The sequence below is a fragment of the Tenebrio molitor genome, chromosome 3 (assembly GCF_963966145.1).
Source record: "Tenebrio molitor chromosome 3, icTenMoli1.1, whole genome shotgun sequence".
In the NCBI taxonomy this organism is placed as follows: Eukaryota; Metazoa; Arthropoda; class Insecta; order Coleoptera; family Tenebrionidae; genus Tenebrio; species Tenebrio molitor.
The window spans coordinates 27733846-27748428 of NC_091048.1; the positions used below are offsets into that span (position 1 = coordinate 27733846).

At 41.3% G+C, this 14583-nt stretch overlaps 1 protein-coding gene across 1 annotated transcript; it reads right to left on the minus strand.

Annotated features, from left to right (window-relative positions):
* Window positions 1-481: 481 nt before the first annotated feature.
* On the minus strand, window positions 482-10831 carry Nep1 (Neprilysin 1). The gene is made up of 13 exons (XM_069040730.1): window positions 10347-10831; window positions 8811-9180; window positions 8172-8216; window positions 4135-4380; window positions 3341-3546; window positions 3051-3230; window positions 2302-2513; window positions 2035-2251; window positions 1803-1985; window positions 1590-1752; window positions 1411-1530; window positions 1163-1359; window positions 482-1113 (listed from the first exon to the last, which is right to left on the minus strand). Exons 2-13 carry the CDS (start codon window positions 9124-9126, stop codon window positions 841-843), a joined length of 2358 nt encoding a protein of 785 aa, XP_068896831.1. The 5' UTR covers window positions 9127-9180; window positions 10347-10831; the 3' UTR covers window positions 482-840.
* Between the last annotated feature and the right edge of the window lie 3752 nt (window positions 10832-14583).

The window sequence follows — 14583 nt, forward strand, 5'->3', positions numbered from 1 at the left end:
CTCTGCAGGGACGCATCTGTCATTCAAAAATTTGAAACGTGTTACTTTAAAATCAAAATTGGAAGAGAATTTGCAACGAAATCGATTGAAATGCGTTTGGGGCCCGTTCATACCGCCCAGAAGAGAAGATCCACCGTTCGGGACAGGTAACGGCGTCGAGAAAAAGACAAAATTGAAATGTCGCAAGTGAGAGGGGTTTCTTACGTTTTTGTGTTTTAGGAGGACTTGCGCCCCCAGGTTTTGCAAAAATGGTGACGAATCGTGATAAGAGAGTGGAAGACAGCGTGATTTTCGTTTATGGGACGACTTTACAAGTTTTCTTGATCTGGCGATAATTTCACTTCAAGGTCAGTTTGTTTTTCATAAATTTTTTTTGAAGGGAAGAAGTAGAAGACAGGAGCCGTGGGGGTTTGTTAAGAGGTGAGATTTCTGGTGGTTTGAGATATTTTTCAGTTGGTGAGGGAGAATGGAAAGGTCGTCAAAGTTTTAAGAATTATATTTATTAATAAATACTACACCGAGTAATAATGTGAAAATACATAATTTGCATGTTAGTACAGAACATGTTTAGAATACGAAAAGTTGATTTGTTACATGAAAAATTGCGTTACACTCTTATACAAAACAATCATTTAGTATTTACATTGCATAAGGTATGGGGCTGGCGGCTGCGCGCCTGGACGCTCGCCGCCGACAATAATAACAATAATATAGTGAGAGTGTTGTTAAATTTTGTTGCATAGAATTTGTTACAACGAGACACAATGAATTTGCTGTTAGAGCATCAATAAACGAATCACATTTAACCGCGAACAAAGAATCGATCGTCCCTGGAACAATCTACCAGACGCTACACTTGTTAGTCGGATTCATGGGCGAGCCGAGCGGACATCCGTAAGCGTTGGCGAAATCCCACGAGTTGGAGAGCGGCCCCAGCACCCTGATGGGTCCGGGGGAGTGCACGCTCGACCTGACCTTGGTGAGGGCGTCCTCCGGCCGCATCGAGCCGCACCAGATCTGGGCGTAGTTGAGGAAGAAGAGCTGGTCGTGGGTCAGATTGAGCCCGGGCAGGTCGGGCTCCTCGCCGTGCTGGGACACCCACTTCCTGTACGCCTGCAAAAAGTGTGACAACAGCGCGTCGACACCAGAATCGAGAATTTACCCTGAACGACTGCTTGAGGCCGCCGTTGTCGGCGATGTTCTCGCCTTGGGTCATGCGCCCGTTCACGTAGAGGCCCACTTCATCAATTTTGTAGCGCGAGTACTGGTCAATTATGCATTGGGTCCGCTCCCGGAACGCCCTTATCGTGGCGTTGTTCCACCACTGCATCATGTTGCCGTCCTTGTCGAACTGGCGTCCTTCGGGAGAGCGCGTTAATAATGGACGAGCTGATAATGGAGTTTACTTACCTTTGTCGTCGAACCCGTGGGTGATCTCGTGGCCGATCACCACGCCGATCCCGCCGTAATTCAGCGACTTGGGGAAGTGCTGGCTGTAGAAGAGGGGTTGCAGGATCCCGGCAGGAAACACTACACCAAACGGGATACAAGATACAAAACCGCTCGACCGACACGCTACCCTCTCTTACCGATATCGTTCTTGTTAGGGTTGTAGAACGCGTTAACCACTGCCGGTTCGGTAGACCACTTGTCCTTATCCACAGGTTGTCTCAGCTTTTGCAAATTTTGTTCCGCGTCGTATTTGAGAATGTTGAGAACATTGGTCATGAACTCCGTCTTGGTGATGTTCAACTGTGACAACTCTGCATAATCGAGGTTCTGAAAAATGTTCGTCGACTCACCGCTGCGTACTCCTTGATGAGTTCTGCTTTGGTGGTGATGAGTTGCGGATAGCCGATCCTCTCGTTCATGGCGTCGGCTTTCTCCTTGGCCACGGCTCTGGTCTCGTCGTCCATCCAGTCGTTCTCCGCGAGCAACTCGTTGAACGCCTCTCTGATGGTGTGAATCATCGTCAAAGCGGTCTCCTAGAGGAGATGCGATTTAATCTGTCGCCTAAAACACTAAATTGCGTACTTTGCTGTCGTGGTTGAAGTTGTCGCGTATGAAGAGCGCCCCCACAGCCATTCCCAGTTTTTTATTGGTCCACTCGACGCACTGGGACCAGCGGTGTCGCTCGCTGAGCACTCCTTGGAGGATCTTCCTGAACTCGACCCGCTCCTTCTGGTAGTCGTCGATCATGTGAGGCGACAGCGACATGATCAGGCGCCAGAGGACGTAATTGTGGACGACTCTGGAATTGGAGGTTTGAGTGTGGTGTCGTCGACGAGGGGGTGGGTTCACCTCCTGTCCGTTTCCGCGAGAATTCGCCCCATCTCGATGAAATAAGAGAGACCGTAAGCGACGACCGGCTCTTGTTCGTTAATATCCGCGTCGAGGAAGGATCTCAGGTATTCGAGCCATTTAATTTGAGGCACGATCGTTTGCAATTCCTGCAATGTTAATTTCCTGTAGATTGCACTGGTGTCGTGCCTGTCCGCTTCGGGTAGCGAAGCCTGAAATTTTAAATTATTACGGGGCTGGTTGGTGTTTTTACGCTCGGAGGAGCCAAGGTAGAGCCGAATAATTCGCCCGGAATCCACCCCGGCGGCAGGGTCGACTCGCAAAATCGAGAAATGAAATGGTCCGGCCGGATTAAAATTTTCCTCGCGTTCTGAGAGTACCGAAAAATAAACGTACCACGGGTACGAGTTACAGTTTTCGTGGTGTTTTTGTGAATTGTTGGTCCTTCGAGCCGGAACGCGTGGAAACATTCCGATGGAAATAAATTCGCTGGAAAGCCGCCGACGTGGAAAACACAATTACATTTTGAGTGACTGAATAATTTCAATCGAGAATAATGGCCTCTATTAATAGCGAGCATTTCCACCGAACCGATCGTCGTAGAAAAGCGACCGCAACAAGGAAAACCAATTTCCATCCGAAAACAATCGCAGGATTAACGCATCAGATTGGCGACAGATCCGTTTAGTTTCGTAATGCAATTACCGAATTACCCTCGCTCATGCATATTAAACGATCGGGTCACTCACGTTGGCCAATCGCCTCTCGAACTCGACCACTTCCTGGAGCTCCTCCTTGGCGGTGGTCTTGTTGGCGCCCAGGAGGACCGCGATGTTGGTCATGTACTTGTGGTAGGCGGCCATGTCGCCCTCGCTGCTCGCCTTCAAGTAGTAGTCCCGGCTGGGCAGCGCGAGCTGCATCTGGTCCATCTGCGGAAAGACAAGCCCCGCATCACTGTCTTGTGCGTCATTCGGGACGTCTTCGTGGTCAACGGGGTCCATCGCGTGCTCCGCCTACCTACTTCTTACTTTGTGCGCACCTGGATGATGTTAACTGAGCTGTTCTTGTCGTCGGGTCCCACCCATTGCTCCACCAGGACGCCCTCGTTGTACACGCCACGGATGCGGCCCAGGAGGGTCTCGATCGAGAAGTCGGGCGGCTTCCAGTCGGGCGCGGTCACGGGCCAGCCCCCCAGCACCTCCAGGACTTCCCGGAGAGGAGCGTCGCCGATCTTCCGAATCTGGACTGGAAAAGACGCAGTTAAAGGGGAACAAGAGTGGGCCGCGAGGGGGCTCTTGCGGGATGTCGCGCCGCATTTTCCGAAGTGAAACGCAAAAAAAATGTTTGGTTATACAAATCGTGACAGGTTTATTTGTGTTATGTTATGTAAGTTACATGATTGACACATAAATATTAGTAATAAATGTTTCTTTCAAGTGTGGATAAAATAGAAATGAAGTTGTTGTCTTTTATGATTCTTCAGACTGCGAAAGTATACAAGTGTCTGGTCTTTTAATCTCAAGTTTCAACACCAGGATTTTGCTTAAAAACAAGTCAAACATTTATTTTAAGCTTAAAGGTTTATTAATGTTAGAATGTGGGGAGTCCTGCGGTTGTTTAAATCTCGAAAAGTGCTATGTTTATAAAAAATTGTATTTTTTCAGAGATTTTTTTTTGTTGAACAACTTCTAGAGACTAAACTTGAGCGCTGTGTTAGCGAAATGAAAACTGATGTTACCACTAGGTGCGGTCGTGCATGTAAACTTCCCACTTGTAAACAAAGTAATTCGTTTGAGTGAAAAAGCGTCAGTCGTAGTGTACGGAGGGACTTACGAATATCCATGCAGGTGTTGTAGAAGGTCTTGGCTTTTCTGGTGGCCTCGTTATCCTCGAGATTGACCGGCTCCTCGAGCACCCCCTTGAGAATGACCTGGAGCTGGTCGGCCATAACTTCGAAGGTGCTGATCGAGCTGCGGTCCTCTGGAATGACGTGTTTCTTGTTCCACGTGCCGCAGGCGTACTGGAAAAAGTCGACGCAGGGATCTGCCGCGTGGTCCATGGCCCCCAGCAGGGACGACGCTGGAACGGTTAATCGGCATTAGAAGCGGCGTTTCCGTAACTCGAAACCGCTTGCCATCACTAAAATAAATTGTAGTTGCGACGCGGCTCTAGAATTTCTCATTAGCACAAACGCAAATGAGTTTCCCGCAAATGTAATTCTATTATCCGATTTTACGGGGGATAGGAAATTAAATTTCTGTCGATTTAAATTAAAACTGCACGGCAGTAGCGTAACGGGCGTCCCCGGGGCCGGAGAAAAATCCACTCGTTCCCGCTGCGACAAACAGGAAATTGCGCGGGGCCGCGTTCAGCCCTTCCACCCCTCCTCGGACTTGAGACATTTATTTATTTTCGTGGCTGCACGCGTCACGCGAAACACGCGACACCACCTCTTGCTCCGATTTCCTCCTCCCTTGGAACTAATCGTTAGTTAATTGGGGGGCGGTAAGTTTCGGAGGTTGATGGGGACGTCGCGATCGAGCTAATCGAGAGAGGCAACGTCGACGTCTCTTCGCCTCGAACGTTATTACAGCCGACGGAGGGTCAAGGGCGGCGGACTGACACCCTCCGCAAAAAATCCGACAGTTTTCTCTGATGGAAAAGCTAAATTGGAACCGGCAAGACTCGACGGAGTTACCCCACCTGGGCAGAAATGAAGTCGCGCTCTTGATTAAAAGATGAAACTTTGGATAAGAGTTGGCAAATCGAGCTGACAAGATTGAGGGGGGCTTTTCTTTATGGTCCGGTCAAATTAACATTTTGCTCGAGCTGAAGAGTGCAAGAAAAATATTTCACTGGTACAGATGGATTCGTTACATCCTTTTAAATGTTTGCCCCGGACGAAATACTCGAACAATTGTTTCAGAGATTTACAAATATTGTTGCAGTTGGTCGAATTAACGCTTTTTACAGGCAGTTAAATTAAGTTGTCATAACAATGACCAATTGACATTTTAAATTTTAAAGGGGCGTATTCTGTAACTGCTCCGCTAAATTTTAAAGCCCGTTAAATTACGTTGTCATAGCAATGACCAATCACTCCACTCGGGGCTTGAAATTTTAAATTTTAAAGGGCGCTAAAATTTTAACGCCCCTGTAAAAATTACAGAATACGCCCCAAAAAGACGCCAAAATTTTAACGCCCCTTTAAAAATTACAGAATACGCCCCTTAGTGTCTAAATAATATAAATAACTATTTAGTGCTGGTTTTAGCCAATTGTTTTTATTTCTTTTATCGCTGAAAAACAAAGAATTTTAATTTCGGTTTTGGACGTAAATTCGCCTTCTTATTAAAAACTACGACAGAAAGAGTAAACATTTTTTTGGAGAGCATAAAATTTCATTAAAAAAAGTCGCGTCATCAAGAAATAACTGAAATAGTATATTAAAGAACGAGTTTTAAGGGTTGATTTGGTGCACGAGTCCCAAGTATGGAAAACGAGCCGTAGGGGAGTTTTCTATGGGACGAGTGCGCCAATGCCCTTATAAAACGAGTTTTTTATGTTATTTTTTCGAATTTGTACCCTTGTTTTAATTTTTAAATAAAAAAAAAAAATTTTTAAATTCTAGGGAATTTTGTATTAATTGGTAATTCAAGGTAACGGATGCAACTACATCTGCAACAGATGTTAAAAAGTAGAGTTTGAACATTAATATTGGAAGTTTTTTGGTGTAAATGACAATAATACACTGAAATATTGATAAAAATGTTCTTAGAGATCTGTTAAATCACAAGTGCTTTAAGAGATAGCCATAAACGACTCCAAATTGAATACAATAATAGACCTATTAGAGACACGAATTCAAAAAAAATCTAACTGTTGTCTAAAAATTCTGGAAGCGTCTAGATACTATGTATAAATAAAAATTTAATGGCGATTCAAAATCAAAGAAATTCCTTTTCGAGAGGATTTCCCTTGCCATTCAACGTGGAAACGCTGCAAGCATTTGGGGCACTTTTCCAGATTCCGCAATATTATCGGAAATTTTTGTATTATAAAACAAAAATGTTTATGTAATTATGTTATTTACATTAAATGATATTCCAAAAAATTATTAAGAAGAAGTAATTTCTAATCATTTTAGATTTTTGATACTGGAAAACGTGAAATCTGAGTAGAATGTCTTTTTGTGCTTCGCCCAGTTGTCGACCTCGACTTCGTCTCGGGCTTCAATTTCTGAACTTAGCACAAAAAGACTCACTTCTAGTCTTAATCTACCACATACAGTGTGTCCAAAAAGTCTGGAAACACCCAAATGAAAACCTAATGCATAATTTTTGAAAAAAATCGAAAGACAGATCAATTAGTGTTTTAAAAAGCTATCTGCTGATAGTGTCTGTTCGGTCTTTTCGATGACCTTGAAAAAGTTATTGTTATAAAAAAAAATTGCTGAAATAATAGAAAACGTCCAAAACGAATTTTATTATCGTTTAGGATATCGTCAAGATGTTCAAGGACAACATTTTGAACATTTGTTGTAAGAATTATAGTTGTCTTTCAAAATTAAAGTTTTCTTTATTTTCTAATAACCAATTAGGTTTTTTCAGGAAATTTCTTACGTAAATTGAAAATGTTTTTGACCGTCGGGTAGACAATTAAAAGATCTATTAAAAACGGTAGTAAAAATGCGACGTTGCCATTTGAAAAAACCTCTGATGACATCATAACTCTTTCAAGGTCATCAAAAACAGCAAATAGATAGGACTATCAACAGAAAGCTTTTTGAAAACGCTAGTTCACCTGTTTTTGTGTTTTTCTTGAAAATCATTCGTTTCTATTTTATTGGGGTGTTTCAGACTTTTTGGACAGACTGTATGTATCTGCATTTAATTCCTTTCATACAAAAAATTGTTTTTTCGACTACTGCTTTGTCTTAAAAAGTCTCCGTAGAAGTGATTTAAAGTCTTATTTATTTACTTGTTTATATACACTACCGTCTAAAAGTTTGTGAACATCATAAATTTTTTAAAAAGAAAATTTGTTCAAAGAAAAATTTATGTTCGTAACTTATTTGATGAGTTCGTTACCAAATACGCCTTCAATGTACAAAAATTTGGAAAATATTAGCTGTACGTTGTAAACATTTACTGTGAAATTGTTTATAACAGTAAAAATCTGTAGCAACAAATAAATAAAATGCTTTTCAAATATTATCGTCTTTTTTTTCTCACATGCATTCAATTATAAAATTTACAATGAATTAGTTTTCATTGTTCACCTCCTACATCGAGTCAACAGCCACACCTTTATGGTTTTTCATCTGATAACAAAAAACCATTGTACCATCCTTAAAGAGCACAGAAAGCTACCATTTACACAAGAATAATAATTTTACGATAAACAGTACACACCGGGAAATTAAAATTGTATTTTTGTGTGTATTTTTGTGTGTTAAAAATCGAAAATGATTGCAAATTACTTTTGACTGACGTTAAAATTTCTTTAATACTATCTAGAAACTGAATTTTTTTCAATAAATTGTTACAAAACCATCAAAAAGCGACGATTTTCTGAGTCACGCGAAATTGGAATATTTCGTGGCGTGTCTCACATTACATTTTTTGTAGGAAATTTTCCCCTTTACAAAAAAAGAAGGTCCAGAACAATTTATGTTTAAGTTCAAGAACGTAATTTCCAAAATTCCATCGATTTTTATTAACAACAATTATCTTCGGTGCAAATGCATAAATAATACGACATAATGAACCAATTTGTACCATTTACTATTATTTCTTTTTGTATTATTAACGCAAGTTATTAATTACATTACGTTACCTGGGGGATTTGTGAAGATTGTTCCCACTTACCTGTCCTGACGCACTCCTCGGTGAGACAGACACTACTCCTGCTATCTGCAACAGTAATTAAGACCCGTCAAAAATCGAAAAGTTGATGATTTATGGCGACATTGGGTCTCCAATCGGGGCCATGGCAAGGCAAGAAGTGCCCCCGGAGCTGGGACAGTTGCAAAACCCGACTGGTTCTTGTGCAGTGTCGAAATCCTGGTAAAACACGAGCGCAAAAGTGTTGCACGTGTCGCGGCGAATTTTACGCGGTGCATAAAGATCCTTTATGGATGTAGCGAATTCCTAGATGTTGTTCTGGGGAATAATAAAACGCCGGAGGAGATCCGCTCGACGGAGAGAATCTTACACCGGAGACCTGACACGGTTCTGCCTTTTACGACGGAATTCAAATGGCGCTTAATAAAAAAAAAACGCCCTTTGAAGGACCGCGGGCCAAAGCAAACATTTTGCGGGCAGGATGGCGCGATTGGCAATTTTTCCGAGGGCCCTCGACCCGGTGGTCAACAAAACGGGATCGATCGCCATCATGCAAACTCGCATACTTCACTCTAACCGAATTAGGCTGAACCGCCACTCCAGTCGAGGAGTTTTTAATGGAAAACGACAGACTTGATCGAGATGACTCGAGTGGGGACTTACCGACGCACTGGGGGTTCTTGGTGGTGACCACGATGAAGAGCAGCACTAGGGAGAAGATGATCAGGGCGAATACTGCGGCTACAAGGCATTTCTCTTTGGCTTGCTTGTTGCGGGGCACGACCGTCGTCTTGGTTCCGGTGCCGGAGACCTGGACGACCGTCGTGACGGCGGTCGAGCCCAGCAGCGACTCCTCAGGGAGGCTCTTCTGCTTCAGGTAGCCGTTGTTCGCCTCCGAACATTTCCAAGGCTTGTCTATCGCAGACACCTCACTCATTTGGATTGGTCCATTACGGTCCGAATTTGGTAATTTATTCATCGGGAGTCGGAGAAACCGATCAAGTCATCGAAGGGTGAAGAGGCCTGGATGGGGCTGCAATCGCCGAACAATTTATCAGATTCGGAAAAATTCTTCCACTCCGGTCTTTAGTCGCATCGTTGATTACTCAGCGGTGGCCGAGAATTTCATTAAAATGGGAGATCTTTCTCTTGGATTTATTGCAGATCTTTGGTGTGCGAAAAGGCAGAAAAAATCAAAATGGTACACATTTTTTTCACGATTTAATTGGGTCTGTGCAACGGACGCAGAAAACGTGTTTTCGTTAAATATTTTGCACAACAATCAAAATCAAAAATCAAATTTTTTTCTTCAAAGAACAATGTCCAATTTATTAGAATTGTATATTTGAAAAATCCAAAAATAAAAAAGATATTTGTATATTAAGGCTGCGCAATCATTTTTTAATGTACCGAAAAAATATTGTCGCCGAGGCAACTTGCGACCGAGGCACGACAATCTCGGAGGACTTCGCGGCCAAGGTGTACACAACATTTTTTGTGCAACCGAAAATTTGTAATGATTATAATAAGCAAAATTTACTTCACTCTCAATAAATATGTATGTATATCTAATTTCATACCTGAAAAATCTAAACGCCAGTTTTACAAGGTTTACTTTAACGGCCGTCGTTAAAAGCAACGGCCGCGAAATTGAATTTCGCGGCTTGTTTTCGGTACGCGAAGTGCTCGTTTCGCGTACACTTGCACAAAAATATCAGTTTTTTGCTTTTTGGCCTTAATATATGTAATGCAAAAAATGAAAATTTTACCTTTTCGATTTTTTAAAATATGCCTACATATTTAATATAAACAATACATTCATTTCTTATTTTTTCTTTTGTGTACCACAGATCCACTTCACTGTTTTGAAACACTAGAAAATTATTCAAAACACATCTTTAAAAATTATTACATATTTTCAAAATTTTGGTAAGATTTGACACTTCCCAGTAATATTTAATTTGATTTTTTTCGAAGTTTCCTTCTTTTTAAAATTTCCATGATTCATCAAATTAGCATTTTTAAGACAACCTTACCTAAACTATCTACTTATTTTTTTTTCTAGTCCATTTTGACCAATTAGTGCAGCACTCAATTTTTTGAAAATTCTTCAAACTGCGTCGGTGCTCTTTTAATTTTTTTTCTTTATTTATATTCATAAAAAACACGAAAAACAACGAATCAAAAATATTCACTCACCTATGTACAGAGTGACTCATTGAAATCCATGTTCAAATTTCAATAAAATACTACTAGTTGGTACCTACAAACAGACCCCGTTCATGTCTTATTTATTTGAAAACTGTGAGTAGTTTATCGCGAACACCCCGTATATAATTTGGAAAAATGTTGGCGAGTGTGGTGTATTTTTTGTGGAAACCGTGCACGTGCTTTAGAAACAACAAGGACCGCTAGAGCCACAACAGGCGAATTGTGGTTATGTTCGCTGTGCGGACACCCCCAGGAACCGGCCCCCGGCGGCAGGACCCCAAGAACCGCCCCCAAAAAAAATCAGAACCCCTCGGAGAGGATCCACCAGGTCCCGCACATAATCGGCGAGCGTCGTCGAAGCACACGGTCTGTATCGATTAGGTCGAGAAGGAGCACCCGGACCTGACCAGGTGAGTTCTAGCACTGATACTGACTTGGACCGTTCGCAGCTCGCGCTTCCAACTTGCGAACCACCTGTCATTCGGCAAAACACGTCCGCACACGACCGCCGACGAACCCAAAGCTCCACCACTCCTTTCGAGAGCTTTCAAGGAAGATACACGGCACCCCGCGGCGAATCTTTCGGGGGGCGAGATCGCGGAGTAGGAAACGCCGTCCAAATTGGGAACGACCAGGAAATATTTATCTGGCGGATCGATGGACGCTCCGTCCGTCGCTCATTAATTTTTGAGGGCGCTTCGATCCCGGCGATAAGTAATGCATGCAGGAGGCCGGTGCAGGTGTCTTTGGACGCGGGGCCGCGCGCAAACCCGCTCCTAATGCGATGTTTCCACTTGCTTTCCAGTCTTCCAGTTCGGTTCGCCGGTTTCTCTCTAATGGCACCGCCTTTGTCGCCGTGTGCCACTCATAATTGGGTTAGTCTAAATTTGTACACGCCAACGCTTTTCATTTCTATGAATTTATATCGGGGTATCGGTTACTTTCAAAATAGACGGGTCGATCGCGACCTGCCGAACTCCCAGGAAATCTCCCTTCGCAGGACAAGATTTCACCGTTGTCTCCGGCCTTTGTTCGATTTTCTTATTGGACGTGCTGGGATGTTACCGGCGGCTTTTGTCGCACGACAGATCTGATTTTGTCATCGTCACAATGGCCCTTTATGCAGATACACGGCCAGCTGGCCGGGACACTTGTCTTTGACTCTCTTGTCGAAGGATGCGGATGTGCGCGATCGATCGATCAGCGATTTTCTAATTTTCTTTGTCTCCTTCCACCGGTCATCCTGTCGAAAAATGACAATGCCGACGAATATTGCCCATCCCCGCGAAAAATCCAGACCTCCGGCATTTTTATCAAACTTTTACGGAATAATTAAAACTTGTTCGTTGTCGAGAACATTCCAGTTAAGTCTCCAGATTTTGTTATTATCTTAGTGACTACGAAATCGGGAAAGTTTTGGCGATACAACTTCATTTATCCTAATTAAAACTTTATTTTTATTTAAATTGTCGCAAGCCGGAACGATCACTCACCAATTTTAATCTCCTTCTCGAGAAAAGCGTTATGAGGCATAAAATTGCAGGAATTTTTTAAAGTTGCCGAAGAGGAATAATGTTGTGGAATCGACAGAATTCTCTTTTATTAGGGAATAAAATAGCTCAATGTGTCTTTCGGGATCGCTATCCACGAAGTTTTTCTTCAAAGGAAGTTTCAAACTGGAGCTTGGTAGTCGGATGTGTTGGTGATAGGACGCGGTGTTATTCAATTTTGTTTCCACATCTTCGAAAGCTCAACCCGGCTGTCGCTTTGATGTTGTTTGGATTGTTAGATGTTCCTTCATTTCGATCTACTTACTACCAACTTCTTCGACGAGAAAGGAAAAACAAACAACCGATTTTGGAACAACTTTTCGACAGTGCCGTGCCATTAGTGGGGGCTGCAGATGATGTGGAAAAGCCCACAGTGGCTCGCCCTCATTGGAGGGATTGAAAAATTGTCCATTTAAATTTAAATAAGATACTTTTATGTGCACCTCGCCAAAAAGTGCCTTTTGTCCTATCCTGTTTTCAAGCCTCGGCTGCGCCTCGGCCAGAAAACTCAAACTCAGATGAAAAAGATGCACTTTTTGCAAAATACTATTTTTTTTGCCTTAAAATTGTTGGATTGGATTTAATTTAAAGATATTTATTTTCCAGCAAGTGTCTTCTCGTGGACATCGTCTATTACATGTAGAAAAAAAATCATTAAAAACTCCAAATATTCTACACTACATGTTTTGTAATCGAAATAAAATATGTAGTATAAAATGATAACATGCAGTAGTTTATTTAACGAGTTCGTGTGTAAGTTGGGCTTTTTTTTTTGGCCAGTTTAAAACGCGAGTGAAACGAGCGTTTTAAACGCACACGAGTGCCAAAAAAGGCCCAATTTACACACGAACGAGTTGAATACAACGTTTTTTTGTTTGACGAGCTCCTTAAAGGCTCCAAATCGCTTAAGATCTTTAAAATTAGCTTGACGTTTCGTTTTGACAAGTTGTGACATTTATCAAAATCCGCTTACACAGAAGAAATTTATCAAATTCTGACAGTGTCGAACAAAAAACGCGTATTTTTTTCAATGTTTATTGTTTCACATTTTAGCAGGATATTACAAATTTACACGCGGCAGACAGACAACATAATTCTGTCTTTCCAACGGAAGCTTTACTTGTTCTTAATTACTTTCTAAATTACTGCTAATTAAAACATCGGTTTTTCGACAAAAGTCGGTGAAAAAAATTGTAAACATTTTGAAAATTGTTGCGATTTTACACTGAGCTACGCCACTGTCGAAACAGTAAAATATGAAGCCTTGTGGAATGAACGACTGTCTTAAAACCGCTGGACTGGTAAATTTAATGTAATTTTCTAACAAAATTTATTCTGCAGCAAACGATATCCCGTGCACCGTTATCAATTACAAAGTGTTCGATTTAAAAAGCAATGAACGGTCTGAACGTTTTTGAGAACAGAAATAATGCTTCAGATACAATAGGGAATGCGCAATTGTTAAGTTTCAGCAGGATATTGCAAATACTACATAACAGGTGATAAAAGTAGCAAATATTTTCCAAATCTTTATGATCTTGAGATCTTGTCAGTTGGCAACTGAGCACTGAGCTCTTTAGAGATTGAAAAAATGAGCTGCGCCACTGGTGAAGCGATTAAAAATTAGATGTGCGGTTTTTATGGCGCAAACAATTGTCGTAAAATTACTGAAGTGGTAAATTTGAAGTTAGTCCTTTAATGACGTTTATTCCCTGTGGGTGATACCACATAAAGTGTTTTCAAATTTGTCAGCCACAAAGAGGAAGAAAATTACGCGAAATGCGTTCGTCAGTGCCTTCTGCAACATATTCAAGGATTCGAAAAAAAACATCGAAGTCATGGATTCTTTTAAATTGGATTTAGGTTTAAAACAACAAAAAATATCTATTTTTTTTAAATTTTGTTATTTCATGATTCAACAGGATATTGCAAACATACAGGGTGATTCACGAATAGTGTCCGATTTATTTCGTGAATCACCTTGTATTAAAAATGTTAACCAACGTTCCGTCCCATGTGCTTCTATGTATCATGCGTTCAAATGAAAAACTGGGCTGAGTAGGCGTTGAAAAAAGTAAACAATTTGGAACAGAGTAAAGTTTGAATTTGTTTATATTTCATCCGCACATGATTGAACATGTTTGTTTTCCATAAAGGGTGCCCTTTGATATTTGCTTCGAGAATAGGAATCGTTAGTTATTTTATTTTTAATGTGAAACATTGCAAAGAAAGAAAAAAACAAAGACTTTTTGTTTATAAACTTCAGGTTAGCTGTCAACGTGCTCTAATTACAACTGTCAATTTACACTTTAAAAAAGCAAAACAATTGACGGTTTCAACGCCTTCCCAGCCCAGGATTTCATTTGAACACTCGATAGAATGTGTCCGGGATCACAATTATTTGAAAATCACTTTTTTCTTATTTTACATTTTTATCAAATCAGTCGTAAATCAACATAATTTTGTTGAACAATTTTTGGGAAGAAATCAATTACAGATATATCTTTTAAAAAGACTTTATTATTTGCCACAAGATTTACAAATCTCATCAACTCATCTACGCCACTGGCAAGTAAAAATAAGAAGTCCAATAAACGGTTGTTGCAAAGTCATTAAAATTGTAGATTTGAAGTTACTTGTTCGATAATGTGTATTTATTTTCCAGCAAGCTACAC

Coding starts and splice junctions, on each gene's coding strand:
- Nep1 (XM_069040730.1), bottom strand. CDS start 9,126: ATGAATAAATTACCAAATTCGGACCGTAATGGACCAATCCAAATGAGT. Junction 8,217..8,810: donor CAAGAACCCCCAGTGCGTCG/GTAAGTCCCCAC, acceptor TTACTGTTGCAG/ATAGCAGGAGTAGTGTCTGT. Junction 1,753..1,802: donor TCATCAAGGAGTACGCAGCG/GTGAGTCGACGA, acceptor GAGTTGTCACAG/TTGAACATCACCAAGACGGA.